Source organism: Alexandromys fortis, unplaced genomic scaffold, assembly GCF_014885135.2.
Source record: "Alexandromys fortis isolate MF-2015 unplaced genomic scaffold, M_Fortis_MF-2015_v1.1 scaffold_0, whole genome shotgun sequence".
NCBI lineage: Eukaryota > Metazoa > Chordata > Mammalia > Rodentia > Cricetidae > Alexandromys > Alexandromys fortis.
In genome coordinates, this window is record NW_026067949.1 from 4,865,542 (window position 1) to 4,887,254 (window position 21,713).

The following is a 21,713-nucleotide window of genomic DNA, read 5'->3' on the forward strand; positions in this document are numbered from 1 at the left end:
GTTAATAAAAAAGGAAAGTAGCAAAGAGAAAACAACAAACTCACTTCTCAAGTAGCATCTTACAAGATACCTGCATGCACCCCAGCTTCTCTAAGATCTAAGCTCACAAATGAGTTTATCTAATTAAAGTAACTTGAACCAATCACAGCATTTGTTCCTCTCTGCCAGGATATTTTTAGATGACTATCAGTCAGCATTATCAACACCATAAGAAGCTTATCTATAATGCTGCCAATCAACCTGGAACGGGCACCTGAACAACCTGTCAGGCTGAGGTTCTGGTTCCGATGGTTGTTAAAGAGCAGCTGTGGGCAGCTCCTTCAGCAAATGCTGGAAATCTCAAGCGCATGCTGGACAAAATTTAAAATTAATCTAAAAAAAACCCACACCAATCTAATATAGTTTAGAATAATGGTTTGATTACATGCCATGGAATGACAAGCTTAAATAAGATATTCAATAGAACTTAAAATAAAAATAAGGTATTTAACACAATTTAAAGGATATTCAAGTTAAAACACCATACAGTCTCAAAAAAAAAAAAAACCATACTGAAAGATTCTCTGCATCCTAAATTTCACCTTTTAATTCCTACAAATACTTCCACTATACTTTTGCAGTTATTACAGATGGCAATTTCTTGTTATACATTTTACTTTTATACATTATACATCTCTGAACCATTTAAAGTCTCATAGATCCATGGAAGTAGAATTACTTGGCGGAGAATGATGCTCACTGGGAGGTAGCCTCACCCTTGATACTCTACCTGGAAAGTTAAACTGGTACTAACTAGCAAGATCAAGAAGGAAGAGGCAACCACAAGTTGAGGCACCAGAGCCCTGCTGCTCAGTTAATTTCAAGCCATGGACACAGGAGAAGTGTCAGCATGACTTATTTCACTGTAAAATACATGTGAAACTAAAGGGGGAGAAGGACAAGTACTATTGAAACTTAAAACCTATGTATTTCACATGTTCACACTGTTAAGCGAAGTCCCTTTATAATCCTAAAGTAGACTAGAATAAAGTACTAAGAACAAGATGCTTTTCCTGGCCTGGGAAACTGAAGAGTTTTTCAAGTTTGACTGAGACACAGTAACTAAATAATCTCTTAGCAGTTTATACCTGATGGCTAACATCTTTTCTTCTACCTTAAATTAGTTATTAGAATGAAGTGGCTGATTTATGAAGCTGTTTATGTCAAGCAGCTGGGCTGTGTCCTGGGGCAAGGACTGGGGTGTTTGCTGCCACAGAGACCCAAACAAGTCATTAGAGATAACGTCACAGGTGACTGTCAGGGGTGAGGTATGGTCAAACATTGTGGGATAAACGTGGATAAAGCTTAAGACCAAGTGAGGATGCTAGATAAGGACAGGGAATCCCAGTTCCTGAGGCTTCCATCCTCAAGTGGTTATGTGTCCTATGCTGGCGCTTTTGCTTTTGTACGGAGGTCAATTTGGCCAAGAGTATAGAAGGAAAAATCAGGGTTTACTCACCACAAGGAGTCCCTGTGCCACCACACTCCATCCTATAAAGGAAGTGAAAGTGCTCCTCCCTTCGGTCTGATTTACAAGAGAGAAAGAAAGAGAGAAGGTTGTAATGTTGCTACGCTACTTAGAGCGTCATGCTGAGGAACATGGGACAACAAAACCTGATGCTATGAGGGCTTTCTACGCAACAGTATAATGCTCTCCACTGGTGCAGCACACCATCTGCCTGCCAAGAGGAAATAATAGACATACTTGTTTCCCCAACAAAGATACTAAGAGCTCTCCATACATGCTCTTGTGGTGGCATTAGTTATTCAGGCCAGATTCAAAGGCTTAATTTTGTATGGTAAGAGAAAAGCCTATTTATGGGGCACATAAAATGCTAATTTGAGCATAACTATATTGAATGAGGTTAAGGCACATGGAAGAAAGCCAACAGGTGAAGAAACTCAAGAACTTGAAATCCATAGTTCTTTTGGGAGCTAAGAACTCTCCTATGGGGTCATCACTCAAAAGAAAAAGATACTCTCCTTTCCTAAAACAAGAAAAAGAAAAAAAAAAAGAAGAAGAAGCCAGTGAAGCCTTCAGTAAGAGTCATGTCTAAAACCAAGACAAGGGACCAGAAAATCTGTTTGTCTGAATTTTATTTACTCTAATTATAAAAGAAAAACCACCCCCATATTTCTAAATCTAGCACTTAGCACTGTAATGTTCAGCAGGGCTTTCTTACTAACAGCTGTAGGCTCTGGGCCGAGATCTTACCATTTTCCTCTGCAATCTCATTCAGTGTTTAACTAAGTGTGACAGAATTCTAAAGCACAAAATAATGGAAATTTTAGGAAGAGACAGGATTCACAATGATACTACTTAAATGACCCATATAACTGGTATTTTTAGCATATTTCACAAACTTGTAATGTTAAATTTAGAAAGACGATATTTAATACACGCCAATAACTCATATAATTATCATAACCCAATTCTGTTTCTATGTTTTCAGTATCAAAAACATCCTAATCTTCTGTAAAATGAGCTATCTTGTCCTATCGAGGAAAGGAAAGAACCTGTTTCTCATGATCCTAGATGCATCACTCTCTCCTCTCTCATTAAACATTAGATAGTAGGGGCTAAGACTGTTAATTCATCAGAAACAGATGCAGCCAAGTCTTTCTAAGATCCCTGACAGTGGGATGCGCTTTCTGCAGGAGCAGTGCAGCATCCTTTACAAGGAGCACACGCCAAGGTAGACTCACAATTATATCCTGACAACATCCCCCAACAAAACACAATTTTAGCTGGTTCAGAGTTGTCAACATGGTTTGCTGACCAGGAAGTCAAAATGAAGGCTGAGTTACTGAATAGGCTACAAAATCTTGATGCCTCTCACCCTTGGCTAAGGCAATGTCTCTGTTCAGTCCATTGTTATCAATGGCAACAAAAACTCAAACCTCAAACCAAAGTCAAAACCACATCAAGATAGCAGAAGATCTAGGAACAGGTTCAAAGCATACACTCTGGGTCCGGGCCATTGCTTGCTTTAAAAAGCCTGTCATAGATGCTGACCAGAGAGAATTTCAGGCAGAGGAGGAAAGGCTCACTCAGGGCAACTCTGCTGCTGCTGAGTCTGACCCACTACAGATTACTATTTCCATGTTGGGTTAATTAACAAGCACACTTTTCTTCTATTTTTAGAAAAAATTAACAAAGAGACTAGGAAGATTTTTATTCTTTGAATAAAAAAATTTTGTTTTTGAAACAGAAGAGGTGAGAATGAGAGCGGCTGGGAAGAAGCACACAGTCAACTTTGCAGGTTGGAGTCAGACTGGAGGAGAGAGCACTTTGCTGAAAAAGATGGAACATGAAACAGCGATAGGCAAAACAATAAAATAATCTTTAACAGAAGTAGAGAACATTGAAAGGGAAGCTTAAGATAGAAGAATTTGGCTATTTAAAAATAATTCTGTAAAAATCAAATGTATTTCGGTCTTACAGAAATACCCGAAAGGCTGTAAGCATAATGTTAGCAGTAGTTTTGTTCAGAGTCACTTTTCACAGTCTAATATATTTCCATGCTTCAAACAATCTACAGACTTTGTTTTCACTGATCAGAGAAAATAAACTGTGACTCACATTATTCTAAACACACATTGCTTAACTCAGATAAACAATACTGAAGGTACTAAGTAAGGCATTAAAGCAATACTTTGTATTTTCTTGCCTGCTCATACAGATGTTTCAAGATGGTTGAAATTCTTTAATAAATTTTTTGACAGGCTTTCTCTGTGGCTTTGGAGCCTGTCCTAGAACTAGCTCTGTAGACCACGCTGGTCTCGAACTCACAGAGATCCGCCTGCCTCTGCCTCCCGAGTGCTGGGATTAAAGGCGTGCGCCACCATCGCCTGGCTAAAATTTTAACTGTATTCTTGGGTTCCAATTATTATTTAAATATGAGTGACAGCATGAAATGTAACTCTTCAGTTAACCTACACTGCAGACAGAGTATTACAAGTTGTTTATACTAGGCTGCCCCCTACAGTCCTCTTAGTTACAAAACTATGGAAATAGAAGGCACTTTTCAAATGTAACTAATGTTAATTTTGACTGAAAAATGCTTCAAACTAATCTGTTAAAGAAATTATTGTTACATGCTAAAAAAAAAAACCAGACTATTATAATAGGTTGACTACAGGAAGCACCACTCATTTACCTGAAGCAAACTGGAGTAGATGACTTAAGATTCCTATTTCCTGCAATACCTCTTAATATCTGGAATAGAAAGGCTATGCTAGATGCTACTTACATGTTCTGCTTCCCCAACTGCCAAGGAAACACAGAAATGATTTTGAGCATACAAGAGTATTAGATGCCTCAAGAATACAAAGTATCTTCAAATAAGATGATGAATTTGACCCTCCAGAGAATCTTGAGAACACTGACATGCATTATCAGGCAGAGTATGTCACCCATGCTCTACCCACATAGAAATGGATGAACCAATCCAGAAGAAAGAGTCTCTAGGTTATAAACCTTTCAATGTTTCACCCAAGAATGCCAACAGCTGATCAGAGCATGCCACGGATAGAACATGAACCTGTTCAACACTGCTGATAAAGGAATAACGAAGAAGTAATCTCACAACGCACATGGGAAACCCCTGCAAGACCTTAGTTATTTTATGTCAGGTTGTCGCACTGGATTAATCTAATATCCCTGTATCTCCCTCTTTATGCAGCCACACACAACGATTTAACTGGTAGCATTTTATTGATTTTCTTCTTTTGGCTTGTGAAAAGGTAACTAAAATGCCAAGACCCAGCAAGCTCTCAATACAGAAAGCAGCACATGAAGGTGAGGCTGTGAGGAGTAAAGGACCTGGCCACAGAGGTCCCCAAATGCTTACTAATGATAATGAGATCAAGCCTCTGGAAAACTCTCCTCAAAGTCAAAAGGAATACGTGACAGATCCTAAGTTCCTAAGACAATCTCCCCATCTGGTTAACTTATGACTAATAAAACATGTGGCATAATTCATATCATTCTGGAAGCTGAGAAAGATTACAGATACAAAATACTAACTTCTATTACACTGATGTAAGCTGAACTCTTACAATTGTTTTATTCTCTGCAATTTTGCTAAGAGTAATTTTTATTCTTTCCACAACCTGATCATTATATTATTCTATTTGCATTAGAAGCATTTCTTCATTCTCAATGGATTGAGGCTCTTTTGAAAGGACTGTATTTACTGGAAGTACTAATAGGCTCATTTTCTACCTCCAAAGAAACATCTTTGTGACTTTAGTCTTTAAAAAAAATTCACAATTTTGAATACGTACTAGTAATTTTTTAAAACTCAACTTTGGTGGTAAAACCATAATTCCAAATGTTATGTTCCATCAAATAGTCACCATAATTAAATGGAGTTTCACAATTTATTATTCATGTTAGCATTTTAAAATTTCAAACAGAAAAGAATTTTTTAAAAAAAAAATTACAGAAGTGACCCTTGTTAGAGTTGTAACTCAAACAGCTGTGCTGGAGCCAAGTAGCACAGGTAAAGGTGACGACATGGAGTGGAGGCATGCTGACAGACTGTCTAGAAGGAAACTCTAAACCAGACTTCCTACTCCCCTGAAGAACAAAAGCACACAACTCCACATAGGCTTAACACCCCGGAAGTGAAAGGAACTGGTATTTATTCCTGGGTGCTGTAGGCAGGCACCCTGCTGGCATGCTTTTTATATCTCCAGGTTTCTGGGAACTGGTACTGAGCTCTCAATGTCCTCTTTTGACACATGAGGGACAAGCTTAGGGGAGGCAGGCACTCCATCCAAGGTGGTTTGGGCTGACTTCTTCCTATCAGAATGGTGCCTTTATAGTTCTCTACTGCCATCAGCTGGAAGTCTGTGATGAAGGATTCACAGGTCACCAACAGTGATTTTCATGGGAACTAGAGGAAGAAGTAGCCTAAGTGAGGGCTACTTAGGGGACTCAGATATCCACCTGCCCAGCCTAGAAGCTGGATCTTTCCTAGATGAGGCCCAGAAGACCTCATAACCCACATACGGGTGGGTGAAGAACATGGCCAGCCAGTCTCTACTTTTAGTCCTGTTTCTCTCCTACTCGCCCACACAGCCCTCCACATCAGGATCAGTTTACTGGCTAAGCAAAGGTTTGGCCCAAAATCTCTCTGGAAAACAATGCATATATAAGATGTGTAACATTATCTAATATACACTGAACAGATAAGCAGTGTTTAAAGACCTGTGATTGAAACCACATGAATTATCTTTATTCTAAGAACTCTACAAGTTATAAAGCAAATTAATTGTTTAGACACTAAAAATAGGCAAAGATCTAAACTTACCGCAGGCCATAGCAAGGCAGAGTGAAGAGCCTGAACAGCGCCAGGAAGACTCTTAAAGGAAGCAGGGTGAACACATACAGAAAGGCATCGAGGCACAGGAAAATTCCAAAAAACATGAGCTACATTGACAAAGGAGAGAAGAAAAAAAAAAGAGAGAAATATTCTTTAAATAGTTGTTGACCCAAAATTCAAACATTCAGGATTTCTAAACTTCTAAGAAATGAATTCCCGATTACTTGGTTTAAGAACCAGCACAATGTTAGGCTCTCATTACTCTTCCCAGAGTTTTCGGTTTGCCATCCATAGAAGCCAACTAGCTACTCAAAAGATGAGTGGCTTGGACTCGTGACTTTCTGGTACTTCTTAAAACATTAGAAAAACTAAGTAAAGTCTTTCAGATGAGCTTCCTACCTTTAACCTTATTCTTCTATGTCCTGCTCATCAGATAGACAGAGGCAGTTTTATTTTGAACAGTTTTTATAAACTGGTTACTAAGTTTAATATAATTTTGCAAGCATGGATAGCTGCTATACTTGGAAAGCCCTATTCTGATTAACTGCAGAAATAATTACTATTTTTAACCTATCCTGTTTCTTATAGATTTATACTTTCCATTTCCCCCACTAAATTTAGCAGGATACTTCCTAAAAGGAAGTAAAGTCTTTTCTTTGCTTGAAGTAACTGGACCTAGTTTATTAAACTCCACTGCTCAAATGTGGTGACATACAAACATGTTGGATGGATATGCTCTCACTACAATACCCTGCATGACTGGAGGTAATAAACTGCCCTGCCTGTATGTACTATCCAAATTCCCCCTGCTATAAGCAGAAGCTTCCCAAAACTCATGAGAAAGTTCTAACTTCCAGGACATGGGGTCTTTAAAGAGGCGATTTAGGTGTAAAGGTCATTAGGCTAGGTCCTGATCCAACATGACCACTACCCTGGAGATGGCAGTTGTGAGCCTTGCCTTCAATGGCTTAGCTAGCTCTCCAGCCCAGACTGGTGCTCTTATAAGAGAGGGAATTAGGACACAGACACCTATAGGAATGACCAGATGAGACCTTTGGAAAAGGAGCCTGTCCACAAACCAAGGAGAAACCAACTCTGCTGACTCCTACATGTCAGGCTTCCTCCCACTGCATTCCTGTTGCTTAAACTGTACAATGTACAATACTTTGTTATGGTAGTCTCAGCCAACAAATGCATACATATTTAAGCAAAAGCCTGTATTTTATTAATTTCTGACAAAATCTAAGAAATAAATACCTTATCTATATGCCAGATTTCTTAATCTGAACATACAGCTTTTTTCAACAGTCTAGACTCGTGAACAACAATGAGAGCAGAATGCTACTCTAAGCCATGTGGAAGACTAGTTTCAGGTCCTCCCCCTTCATGAGTCACCCAGATGCCACTGATGGTGTGCAGGGCTGGTTTTCATCCATGTTTTCGGGTATGCAGAGGAGTACTAAAGACCGAGCAGCAGTCCTTACTTATGACTCTCCTGCCCTTGAGAAACCCTTTCTGTCTGCACATCCCAAGAAGAGTCTTGGGTGTGTTTACACAAGAACACAAAACACTAAAAAGAGCAGTGTGTGCCCGTCTCCTCATGAGCTCCTGCTAGGCCACGCCTGGGGGGTAGGGAGAAAGAAAGCCTCACGGGCCGTGGGGTGCTGGCAAGACAGTAGAGATGGGAAGAATAAAACTCCTCCTCAGCTCAGCAGGTTTTGTGTGAGTACCCTGCATTGTGCACAGCAGGAGCAGAAGTCCAAAGGCCTTCCTTTCACAATGCAAGTCTATGCCTTAAACCCAGTGACTGTGTTTAACCTATAACTGGACCACTGGAGCATGACTAAGACAGAGGAGAGCATGTGACTGCAATTTAAAACCATTTTAGCTGAGTGAGGGTAAATATTCACAAGTGTGAGAGTACAAAATGCAGAGGAAAAGCAGGAGGAAAGCCCCTCAGTTTGGAGATGTGGGAAGAGGACAGTCTTTGCAACTGTGGCATCACATTTTCTCCTATGAGCACTTTTCTAAATTCCTTACAAATGCAAAGAAATTAAAGAGACGGGCGGAGTGTAAGCCTAGCCCTGTGCAGGACATCACTGTCCATCATCCACTTCATGGACACAGTGACTCAGGATGCTCTGGCCTCCTGCCAATGTCTGCAGCGTTCCAGGCAAGGGGCAGGTATAGGTGTTCAGCACGCAATGCTCCTATCAGCTCTTGAGGAAATGGTCACCTCTGCCTGATACATTAGGAAGCCATGGATGTGAAGGCTGAAAGCTGGCCCAGGGATATGCATCAGCAAAAAACTAGCAAGTCTGTCCAGTTAGACCAAATGTCCTTCCTGTTTTGGCTTCTTCAAGTAATTCAAGCAGAGTACTTCCACTATTCTTACTAGTCTTATGGGTTAGGCTGGGTTTTCTTTTCACTAACTTATCTTGTAATCTGTTTATTGTCTTTAGAAAGTCCAAGAATTTAATGGATCACACATTTAGACTGGCTGCTAGCTTTAAACTATGCGGCCAATAAAACGCTTTGAGAACACATCAACATAAATAATGTGTACTTTCAAATCTTTGTGTGGTATCTTGGGAAGGCAGGTCATTTGTATTTCTTTTTTATTTACACTAACTATAACTTACTTAGCCATTTGTAAGTATTTGTGAATGAGTTCCTTCTCTAGCAGACAAAGTATAAAGAACGACACTAGTGAGTATGCAGCTTTTTACTGAGACACAAAGGTCTCCTGCCTTCCTTGGACAATCACTTCATTTTCAAAACAATGCAATGCTGTGACTACCACAAAACCAGCAGTGATTTGTTTGTTTGTTTGTTTGCTGTTTTTTGAGACAGGGTTTTCTCTGTGTATTCCTGGCTGCCTGGAACTTTCCCACAGCTAAGAATACACTTTACATTGTATTTCACTATGTAGATCATATACATACTCAAAACAATGGGAAGAAAGCCTCACAAAAATAGTATCTGCTTTTGGAGCACAAGCTGATGTTTTCTATTTTCCCTCTAAATAATGATATCTCCAATCATGAGCGCCAAGTGAAACGTGTTCTCAGGGAGTCCATAAACCACCAATCCATGCTGGCTCATAATATGAAAACTCAGCCTAGGAAGGTAGGCAAGTTAAAGTCTGGTTCCTTCTGGAGCAGACACTGCAGACATGGAGACAGTAGGCCTTTGCTGAGGGCAGTGCTGGAACACAGTGGAAAGTTCTTACAAAGGTGAATTTGAATTACATGTTACAAACTTCAGACACTCCATTCTCAAATATATTCTCTTCAGTCTTCAGAGCACAGACTGATCAAACGTGCATAAAGATTCCTTCAAAAATAATTGTGGGCTTAATTAATAAGGTGCAATCAAGGGGCAGGACTGTTTGCTAGTCTGACTGAGATCTGTCCCTCAGTCTACTGAGGCCTCTATAGGTGCAGCCCCTTCTTATGGCCATCAGGCCAGGACTAACTCTGCAGTGACACTACGGATATGTTCTGGAGCAGCAGGGCCATGGCAAAGATGTTGGTCATTCTGCAGAAAACCACACCATGTTCTATGCTCAAATTCACTGCTGAATTCCTAGTCCTCTATATTAAAAAGGATTCACTGAAGGCTTTTCCCATCCGATACTCTGTGTTGAGGCTGTTATAGGAGTGGTAATATTTCTGTAACACTGCTGGGCAATAAACATTAAACACTTGTGAAATGTTCTAAGCATTACACAGAACCTAATAAAGTTATTCTTAACCATTTGAAACACTTGTCTTAAAACAAACAAAAACAAAGCTTCTATCTATAGGGAATTTGATTTTTTAAGTTGAAAATAAAAAAATCTCCAGGGCCCCTCCCTTAATGTCATTTAAAATTTCAAAATAAATAAAACTATGGCTAAAAGAAACAGAAACGGTTGTGGAAATGTATTTGTTTCTTCAGAGTTCATCAGAATTCTGAGTACTGTCTCCTCTACCGAGGCCAGCACACATCTTCTACTATGTCAAGGCACTGCAGCCTTGAGTGCTGGCTGGAAAACATGGGTAAAGAGCCTAGAAGAGCTCCCTCTCTGGCCCCAACTGCCACTTTGTATCTATCTGGTCCTAGACTTGGGGACAGAGGCTCCACAGGGTGTTAATGATCTCAGAGCTGGAAGGAAACAGTGCAGTGAGTGCAGGTAGTGAGTGGTGAGCCAAGGAAGAGTCCAAAGCAAGGCTAAGTGGAGTGCCTGGGATACAGCAGTGTTCAACAGCATGGTGAGAGAGGCCATGCACGATGTATAACGTTCCTACAAATTAAGAACTAAAGTGACTATTTTAAAAGCCCCAGGGAAGGATCAGTGTTTGTGGTGTCTGTGATGGGAGATGTAGGGTGCACTGAACCCTATGCACAAGACAGTCAGGAAAGATTTCCACAGAGGAAACAACAGAGTCACCAGGCAGTCAAGAGGACCAGAATTCCACACAGAAACATGCGCCTCATGCAATGTGGGGTGTAGCTGTGGATACAGTTATATAAGAGGCATAATACCATCTTCAGTTCATAGCTAAAGAGCTCAACTTCTTATCCAGCAATTCTGAACAAACGCACATGTAAGGATCTGACTTTGAACATAATTGCCACACATTCAAGGATATCTGCAGAGTAAATAATTTCCATGTACCTGAACTCAAAAATTCATGTCCCTAAGAAGTCTATACTCAGATGGCCAACAAAAGGACTGCTGAGTCAGGTTCTTCTGTGCTGGGTGAGTTTATATACACACCTGTAAGCACAGAAAGCAAGGCAATCTCAATCAATGCATCACAGTCATCATACTCCACATCTGGTGCACAATTAACAATAGACAGACTTCTAGTCTCTTATCTAATGGTATGTCCTAAGCACTCCACTTACACTAACTTGGTTAGGACTTTTCTCAATACACAGGCAGAATTACTACTTGATATTCTTAATGGGACAAACTGGGCAGAGGGGGTCCTGCTGAGAGGCTGGCCAGATGCAGATGTGCCCTGAAAGCTGGAATAGGATGAAAGTTACCCAAATACATGAGGGCTTCACAGCTCCTGCAGACGAAGGAAGCGGACGCAAGGTGACAACACATCTTTTAGGCTCAGATCTACTTTTCAGGAAGAGATCAGCCTTGTTAGTTGGACAGTAAGCAGTCGAGTCAAAACAGCCTGAGTAAGGGATCAAGGTGGCATCATATAAGGTATCCAAAGCCAACCAGACAAAAAGTTCCTGACCAACAGCTCCTAAGTTGCAAGGTTACAAACAGTCATCTTCTAATTAGCTGGATGGTCTTATGTGCCCAGCAGGCAACAGCAACTTCACAATGAGAGGTAGTGATAATTCACTGGCTACCATCTTGTCTTATCAAGCCTTATTTCTGTCACCATGGCCTCAGGCAGGGATGATATACTCTGGAAAGAAGAGGAGGAAGGCCTGCCAAAATGCTGAGTCCAATCAGGCTGCACTGGTCTTCCATCTTCTGGGTAACTCCCTAAATGGGTATCTGGGCAATGTGTGTGTCCCAGACAAAGAAAGGCTGCATCCCAAGATGGATTGAGAGGAAGTTTCTACAAACGTGTTATCATGGAATTAGAAACCAAGAGGATGACTAATAAGTCACTGACAGAAACAGGGGTCTGAGTAAGCAGTATGTCAGTTTCACAATGAAATCGGGAGCTGTTTCACTGAAATAAAGTGAACTGACAGCTATTACTAAGTTTTCTTTACATATGCCTTGTGATGAAACAAAACCAGCTTTATACGATGAAAATTAAGTTCATTACTATGAGATAAACTTTTGAACTATTCTGCTTAAATGTTAACTTTGCTTACTGTCAAAAAGGGCAAGAATTGAGTTCTCCTACTAGAATTTTTCTGTTACCATCTATTTTCCCTGTTTCTCAGAAGCAAACTCATTAAAAGGTCTGTGGTGGTTAGAAAAAGAATGGTGCCCATATGCTCATATATTTGAATGCTTGCTCCCTAGTCATTGGAACTGTTTTGGAAACAATTAGGAGGTGTGACCTTGGAGGAGGTGTGTCACTGGGTGAGATTTGAAGTTTCAAAAGTCCACACCAGGCCAGTCTCTGTCTGTTTGTCTCTGCTTTGAATTTGAATTAAGGTCTCAGCTACCGCTTTAGAGCCATGCCTACCTGCCAGGCTGTGGCCATTCTCCCCACCATGATGATCCTGGACTAACCCCCAGAAACTGTAAACAAAGCCTCAACAAAATGCTTTCTTTTGTAAGTTGTGTTGGTAATGGTGTCTTTTCACATCAGTAGAAAAGTGACTATGACAGGTTCATATACTAGTAGGCCTCTTGAGATGACTCTGTCAATCTTCTCATCTTAGATGAATATAGTAAAGTCCTAAGGAGACTCAAACGAGCAGGCAGCTGATGGTGGACCACATGTTTCTGGTACTCTGGGAACCTCTCTTCTTTTTGGTTACAAGTCCATGCTTAGTAATAACTTTCCGTGTCTTGTGGATGAATATGAAGGTCCTACAACAGTTTCATGTGTTGACCATGTGGTTCCCAGGTGAGACCCTGAGAATTTAAGAGACAGAGCCTAGGGAGGGGAGAAGTTATGGAAGGGTTATCCTTAGGAGCTGTATTCTATCCTGGACACCTTTCTGCTTTCTCTCAGCTTTCTGTTTGCCTCTGACACCCACTCCCATCACTAGGTTCTGCCTCACCAGCAACTCAGAAGCCACAGAGTTAAGGTCTAATGCATTGTACTTCTGAAATAATATGAACAAGTAAATTTTGTTTTCCCTAGTTGTTTATGCCAGTTTCAAAAATCTGACCAACTACATTATTTTTAACTATCATTATTTTTAACCTTCAACCTGATAAATTTAAGGTTCATAAAAATTTGTGAGTTTGCTAGAGGCAGGAAATTTTCATTTTTGAAGTTGGTCTAAGCTACACAATAAGAGATCTGTTTTGAAATAATAAAAATTGGGGTGGTTCAGTAGTGGGGCACTTGCCTCACTGCACCTCCCTGTGTTTAATCCTTAGTACAACAAAATAAATAAATAATGATGAGTAAATAGGTGGTTGAAAGATTCCTTAAAAACGGTAGCTGCATTTAAGACTAAACAGAGGAGCTTAGTTTACATAAGATGTATTTAGAAACTATCATACACAAAATATGGTAACCATGAAATAAATGGCTACCCAAAGCATGCCATTACAAGGTAAAACATACTTTCATTTTAGTTTAACTTTTCATAACAGGCAAGGTTCACAAACAAGTAATTTTTGTAAAAGTTGCACAACAATAATTATTGTAACCTATATCTAATATATATCCAACATGAGGGATAAATGACAAGTAGACGTGAATAAATCAATTGTGGATAATATTTTATAGAAAGATACGTAACATAAGGAAGGATATGAGCTTTCCTTGCTCATTTTCAGTCCACACTGACTGTTGCTGTCCTAGTTTTTCAGAAGCCGAACTCTGAGGCTAACCCAGTAACTGTTCTTAATCCTTTGCTCTGTTGCCCAAACCCAACATTCATCACCCTGGTCCCCCTTACAGTTGGGAGTGTTATTTAGTCAACAAGACTCAAGTGGGAGTGTTGAGAGCTCAGGGAAATCTTTAATTCCCTAGGAAGGGCATCAAAAGGTGGCACTACCAGCCCCTCTTTTTTTTCTGATTATAATGCAGATTTAATAACCTGTTCTCAACTTTCTATTTAAAATCAATAACCGGGATGACCAGTAGCTAAATACCGGAGAATGGGTGGAATGACGTCTTGGAGCTATGGCAGGTCACTAGCCTGCTGGACCAACGGAGACCTCCTTGGACTACATTTGCTCAAAGGGAAGGAGATAAAGCATGTTTGAGCAAGCCTCTACTACCCTGACTGTCTGCTACACAAAGCCAGAGCACTCCTAACAAATACATTTTGGGTAGTCTCCTCCTAAAGCCTACATCTGAAACTCTTCAGCCTGATCCTAAGACAAAATCTAGACGAAGCTCATCTTCCAATTCTTGGTGGCTCCTTTTTCACATTATGTGCCCATCTCTGACTCTTTCCAGCACCGTCACCTGTACCACCTGGTGCATGCACACATACCCTGCGATGCTCGCTCTACCTCTGCAATCTGCCTCTCCTTTTCTAACTTTGCCACACCAATTTCCTTCACAGGTTCTGCCACAGCCTTCTAAGCAAACTTTCCCTTCTTGAAATTCTTAGCAGCATTTTACTTATACAGCTTAAAAGCACTTATCATTCTTTACCTTCTATTATAATTACTTCTGTATCCAATATTTCCCAAGAAACCATATGATAAAATATGATTTTTATATTTACCTATTCATTTCCATGCTACAAATGCCTAGGATATATTACAAGTACTTGAGAGAGAGAGCAAATAAATCAGTAAGTATGTGATCTTTATTTCCTTAAATTAGCACTTAAACTGGTCAGGGAATTTTAGAAAACACTATGATGGGCAGAAAAAAATCTAAAATTGTAATTTTAGATTCACAGAGACAACAAAAATAGCCCCTGAACAGAGATAATTGCATATGTGACACATAGTAAATCATTCCCTAGTACTGGTCCCTACCAAAATATGGAGGGGAAGTGAACTCAGTCTGGAAGTCAGCATAGAAACTGCCACACAGGGCAGAAGACATAGTTGTCCTCAACTAACTTCTAGTTGTATCCCACTGAAACTAAACTTCAAAAGCTGTGAACTATGAATCAACTGTAGGCCATGCTACCTAGTGTGCCTGTCTGGTAAATCTTCATGAATAAGATCAGGTTTACCCCAAGATAGTCTGACTAAAAGGAAAGTGGGAACATCGGCTTTCCCTATGTTCTCTGTCTACCAGTGGTTAGCAATCTGAGAAAAGCTGGCAAACAACCATCTCTTGCACAGTTGGCAAAGTCATGTTTAATGAAAGCAAAGTAGGAGATAAGGGACTTAAGGGAGCCTTGGAACCAGATCTTTCCCAAGCACCTCCTGCCGCGTCCTGAAAACTTAGGAGTGAAACCTGTGGATGAAGAAATTCATCTTGTTCTACGGCAGGACACTCCTGGAAAGGTGCTAAAGTGAAGGACTGGTAAAGATTTTAAAACACTTCTACAGGGTTTGACATGTAGTTGATCCAGAAGCAGGAAATCCAGGCCCAGGAAGGTGAGGGAGTCACAGGAGTCACAGCCAGAAGCCGTGGGGCTGGGATCTGAAGCCCGCAGCAGCAGCCTGGTTTGAGAGCCACTGCACTATTCTGCTCGTGCTTTCTCTCTCAGAGAATGCCAGTCTCCTCAGCTTTAAGGGACACAGAATGACACTCCCAAAATGGACCATAAGAACTTAGGAGCAGACCTCAGAAGAGTCTCCAAGCTGAGCAGGACTGGGAGGCTTGTGTGAAAAGAGAGGAACGAAGGGGGGGGGGGGGGGGGGGGGGGGGGGGGGGGGGGGAACGAAGGGGGGGGGGGGGGGATTTATCCCTACACAGACCAAGGAAGTACTCTAAAATGTCAGGGCCTTATACCAGAGGAATAAGTTTGAAATGGAATGTTGGGGAAAAGCTGGAAGTACTGTTTTGAACAGAGGACATAGCTCTACACAACATCAAGTGTAAAGCTGTTAATCCACTGACATGTGTAGTTTCTGAGATTATTTTGTTCCACATTAGTTGACAGGTTTGGTAAAAGATACTGAACTGATTTTCCTTGGCCTTAAAGTATAAACAGCGATGTTTACAGTCCTTGCAGAATTCAAAGAAGCACAGAGCTCTCTAATTGCAAAGTGTCTCTTCCAGATAATGTTATGTGACAGCGTTTACCAAGAAAACGGTCAATAAGGTATTGTATGTTGATACAGACAATGGTAACTAAAAGGGAGGAAATCATCTTGATTAACTTGAATGTCTAAGAGTCTCCCAGGCTTTAGTGAGGTCCTGCTTCTATATTAGCAGTCAAGGAGAAGTGTACTCAACTGGAAAATATGACTTTCTTCTGAAGCATTCCCCATGTTCCTAAAAGTCTTAAAACCAGCAGTCACTTTCATGGAAGGCAAAATAACTGAGAAATGAAAGTTAATTCAAATTATTCATTTAACCTTCATACAAATAAATGCAATTTTATAAACAATACTAACTCCTGGTACAGATTCTTTCTTTGAAAAGGCAAATCCTGATGGCAACACATCACATACATTACTTAACCTACCTGTGGTCTCACAGTAGACTCTAATTTAAGAACACTTGCTTGTATTAAGTCTTATTGAGACCTGTGGGCATTTCCTCACCATGAAACATGGTATCTGCTTGCCACTTTAAAATTGCTATGAAGGAAAATGATGTATACACTGTGCTTGTTCTGATGAAGAAAACAATTAACGGATATTGTAACATAGGGGCTAGATACATATGGTCCCACTGTAAGGCAGACCCTGGTTGCATTTGAGAAGTTTGGCTGTGCTGGCAGAGAAATTCCTCCTTGTCTTCTCCCGAGAAACAGTGTCTGGGATTGCTCACTGAGAGAAAAACTTAAGGCTAGGTGGGTACACGTTGGTTTTACCCCAGACAAACTAGATGTCAGCAGATTGTCTTAACCCTGCCTCTATACTATGTCCAAACACTTCTGCCCCATGGTTTACCACTGGAAAAAATAAACAATGAGATTTAAAAGGCAACCAGTGTTTTCCAACATAACTGATTTCAAATCTCCTTTCTTCCCATAACAAACATCTGTCTCACCTTGCTAACCCCAGACACAATTTTAGCTGAATCCCCCAGGAGAAAATGCAACTCCTCTTCCCTTGCTCTGTTAGTCCCTCAGGCTGCTCCAGGGTTCCTCCATCCTTCTCAGAGACAACGATGTGCTGATCACTGGCACACACAGGGCCTCTGCCTCTCCTCGGCAGTCCTCTAAATCTCAAATCTCGCTCCAGTGCCAGCTCCCTCAAATCTGTAGCATGTGACACTCTACCAAGAACCTCAACAAAGTAAAGATGCTGAAGCTGGTTGCCTACATTTGTTCTTCTCCTCATCCACAGTGGCTGGGTGCTGGTTTCCCACCGCCTGCCACGCCTCTTGCTTCACAGTGCAAGAGAAGAACAAGCTGGGAAGCTCCCCACAGCCATTCTAATAGGAAGCACAGCTCTGAGGAAGCAGCCAGACTCGACAAGCCTTCTGTTACTATAAAAACCAATGTGTTAGCTCATACATCTTTCCTTGTAATAAGATCTGAAATCTCTCAGGACTCCTAGCCCAGCAGCATCAGAGGAAAAGGGCCTTCCTGTCCTCTCACTGACCTTGCAATGAGCTACTGAAGACTTGGTCTTGTTTTAACAGGACGCTTTCTGTGACAAGGGTTAAATAAGTCATCTTTTTCCGTTGAAGGTTTGTCACCTATGTCTTCAAACATGTGGCTATTCTAAGAAACTGAAGCCCCAGAAAAGGCTGAAATTAAATACCTTAAGTGGAAAAAAAAAAAAAAAAAAAGAAAGTGCTATTCTAGATGCACACAACTGGAGGGAGCTAGCAGAGCTCAGAGACAGAAAGTGAATCCTGGATAAGGCTGTTTGAGTAAGATGAAAATATCTAAGTTTAGTAAGTACCAAACTAAGGCATGGAGAGAGTCAGTAATGTTCCCTTCTCACTAAAACTAGCTGCCATAAGCCGCTTTCTACACAGCAATCCTATAGCCCCAAGCATGTTCAATTACTTACCATGTTACTTACAGTATTTTAAAAGCTCAACACAAGCTGTTCATAATTTTTTTTCACAATTAAAACTTTCAAATAATGTTTGGAAATTAAAAAAAAAGTACCTTTTCCAATTCTCTTGGTATTCGCATACAAGTGTACACTCTTTCTCTTCGCTCTGTATACTTGGCCTCGTTATGTTCAAGGAAGTACCCTCTTGTTAGTTCAGCACTGAGGAACCTCAATAATGAAAGTTCTACAGAAAAAAGAAAATGACACAAAACAAAAAGAACAGTGTTTATCACGGAACTCACAGGGGAGCTGGGGCCATAAGTAATACACATAGGAAGCAAAAGGGGAATGCCACAATCTGTGCCTTGAGGAGAGGGTCACCCAAATGACTGGAGGCTACTGTTGGGGACTGAGTGCTGGTGCATAAACTGAAAACACTAACGAGCATGGAAGGGATGGTTACCAAGAGCCAGAGAAGTCAGAACATCTTTCCAACCAGATCTGGGTCTCATGGTGCTACATATGTGGACAGATGGTAGAGACACAGAAGAAAGAGTAGCTATGAAGACTCCATCAAGTAGGTGTATTCCAGTAGCCCAGAGGCCTGGAAGGCACTGCTTTCAGCCCATCCCTATGCCAGGACAGCCATGCAGATACAGGTCAGCTCCCTCCTGCTCGGGTAAGCCCGGGAACCTGCAGAAGTGGGCTAGCAGCGGCACCTCTCCCTGTGACAGCTTATTCCTGCTATGTGGAAGTTTCCCACCGCCTTCAGGTCATTAGCCACACAAAGTGGAACCTCCCTTTCCAGAGGCTGGTCCACTTGTGCATGTTTCCTCTGCTCCTCCAGCGTAAGTTCATCGGGCAGTCTAGATTAGCAGAGGAAGGCAAGGCCAAAGTAGCTGAAATGTGTTCGGCTCTGCTGGATTTGAGGTAAGCAGCTGAGGTGGAGATGCCCGAGCCCATTCTTTCTGGTGTGCCGTGTTTCCCATGGTACCTCAACAACCTGGCCATCACCATCTCACTCTACAGGAGGCCAAACTTTCCTCCAGGATGGCAAAAGTTTTCCAACTCACCCCTGAGCTTGCGCTCTGCTCTAACAAATGTGGCAAGTGGGGACAGTCAAAATGAGCTCAGAAGGTTCTTGCGAACTGGAAGTAGGCTTAGCTGAGGTTCTGAACAGTATGCCCTAAAGCTTACTTCCATCAGCACTGGAACGATTCCGAGCTCTGGTCACATGCCTGACTTCTTCTGCTAAGTGGAATGTTGTATGTAAGTACACACATACACACACCTCTAAACAGCTGACTAATACTGTATTTGCAGAATTGCTAATATACCAAGAATATCTGAGTTTGAAATGGGGGAGGGCAAGACTTCATGGGGAGAAATGTCACCATTTCCCCATAGTGGCTTGGCACAGGGTTGGCAGGGTCACTGTGCACCCTGGGCACCCACCCTGCTTTCCCTTCTTAGGGTGTTACAGTTAAGTCATGGGGTGAAGTAGACACAAAATACAAATGCTTCTGCTTATATTCACAGATGCTCAGACTTAAAGGTGCGCTATAACCTCACCCACAAAGAGTAAAACTTTGGGTGAGAAACTTTCTAGAACTACAGCCCCAATGTGCTGCATACGAGAAACACTAACCCTAAAGAAAGCTACGCTTATACTGAGTTCAGTGTCAACTTTTGGCACCACCATCTAATCCAACAAGGACTTAACTGAGGATGATCTACATGAACATAAAAGGAGGATTAATCCAAATGTTCAACATTAGTGGAACTTAGTAAATATCAAAGATACACCTTTAAAAGACAATCAGCTCAGAAGTGTAAAGGAAGAGAATACAAGTCTCTAGAAGAGGAGGGCTGGGTGCTACGGCTGGCACTGTCTGAGACTGGGGAGTTGGCAGTACCTAAAGCCCTCGGCCTTGGCCTATGGTCCTCAGTGACTATGATTATAAAGGACAGCCTAAGGGGCCTGGGCCTAACCCCTTGGAACGGTGTCAAGGTGCCATCTCAGGATCGGAGGTTTCCTGCTCAACATGAGCCAGAAGTAGGGGATACTAGGAGTCTGTCATCTGTACTAAAGAGACACACAAGCAGGTCATTATACAATAGCTTTATATTTTAAAAGAGCAAACTATAACAAAAAGTCCCGGATACACCTTGTTTTACTGGGAAAATTCTCTGCCATAGTGGTGTTTTGCTTGGTGACTGCGGAGGTCAGTTTTTGACATATTCAGTGCTTTGTTCTGGTCCATGAAAAGAACGTGAGGCTCCAAAGCCACAGAGAAACCCTGTCTCAAACAAACAAACAAACAAACAAACAAAAAGAACGAGGGGTCAGCTGGAGAAGGGACTACCGCACCAACTCTCCTACCTTTGAGGTCCGTGACGGTAAAGTCACAAATCTCAAGTTCCCCAAAGAGAAAACTGAGCCTGCTGCCAGTTCCACCTGTTTGTGTCTTGCCTTCCACACAGATCCTGAGGCACTTGCCAGTTTTTGCGGAGAGCAGATGAAAGCCACAAGGCAGATGCAGTGTCGTGTCTACATATTAGCTGTAATAGTAACCACTCCTGGTGTGCTCCTTACCTAATATCTATTAATACTATTTCTGCAATCCTGGTTCTACAGTGAAAAGTATCACAAGTACATTTAACAACAATATAGCCTACATTAATTAGATTTCATAAACAGGTCATGATATGCACAAAAATGTTATGACTGTATTATAAACACAAAAGGGAACCAACCATGTGAGGAATCTACCTCTAGAAATACAAGAATCTTAGTGTTAAGCACCAAGTTAAATTCTTAACTCCTGCCCCATGTTAGATTCTATAATGCTAAAACATTAAATCATAAAAGAGTATTCTTTAATTACAAGTACTCAAAACTGTAAAACCAGTTCTATAGCTACGGCTGTCTTGCAGATGAAGAAAAAGAAAACCAAGGCACAGAGAAGCAAAGGCACCTCCGAGGTTACCCCAAAACCAAGTGATAGGCCAGAGTGAGAGTTCTGGTCAAGTGGGCGTTTTCACTACTAGATTGCACATTCCAGTACTGTGCTTTCTTGAGACAGGGAGTTGCTATGGCTGGCTGGTCTAGAACTCACATACAGATCAGGCTGGCCTCAAACTTGCAGTGATCCTCCTGTCTCTGTTCCAAGGTACTAGAATTATAGACATGAGACATCGTGCCCAGCTTCCAAGTGTTTTTTAAAATAGACACCTGTACTCCTTCTGAAAAACCTAGTACCCATCAGTCCCTATTCTCTGTACTTCCACAGAACCTGAGGTCACTTCTGTGCAGGCACACTAAGCCAGTGCACTCCCTTAGGAGACCATAAACGAGACCATAAACCAAGTACCAAATACCTGATTTTTATAATGTCCCTCCTAAGCAAGCTCTAAATGTAACAGTTGTCTCTGCACACAACACCATGCTAATGTGCTGGGGAATGCTTTTCAAAGGTAAAGTAAAATAATGCTTACTAAAGCCCAGGCTTCATGGTAGGAAAAAGCGTGAAGGCCTTATCCTGCCTCCTAAACAATGAGGAAATAAGATCCTGTTTAAGGGATGGGATCCTTCTACTCTGAGGCAGCTTACAAATGTCTTCTCTTCACCGCCTCATATA

At 41.3% G+C, this 21,713-nt stretch overlaps 1 protein-coding gene across 2 annotated transcripts in view; it reads right to left on the reverse strand.

Annotated features, from left to right (window-relative positions):
• Positions 1 to 21,713, reverse strand: part of Tapt1 (transmembrane anterior posterior transformation 1) — a 47,026-nt gene that overhangs the window by 20,741 nt on the left and 4,572 nt on the right. Inside the window, exons 2-3 of one of the 2 annotated variants that reach the window (XM_050150088.1) lie at positions 18,186 to 18,316; positions 6,360 to 6,478 (exon numbers count right to left, since the gene is read on the reverse strand). In XM_050150088.1, the coding sequence (XP_050006045.1) occupies positions 6,360 to 6,478; positions 18,186 to 18,316 (250 nt within the window). Of the gene's footprint in view, positions 1 to 6,359; positions 6,479 to 11,034; positions 11,113 to 18,185; positions 18,317 to 21,713 lie in introns of those variants that run through there. The other variant, XM_050150089.1, reaches the window with a different exon arrangement.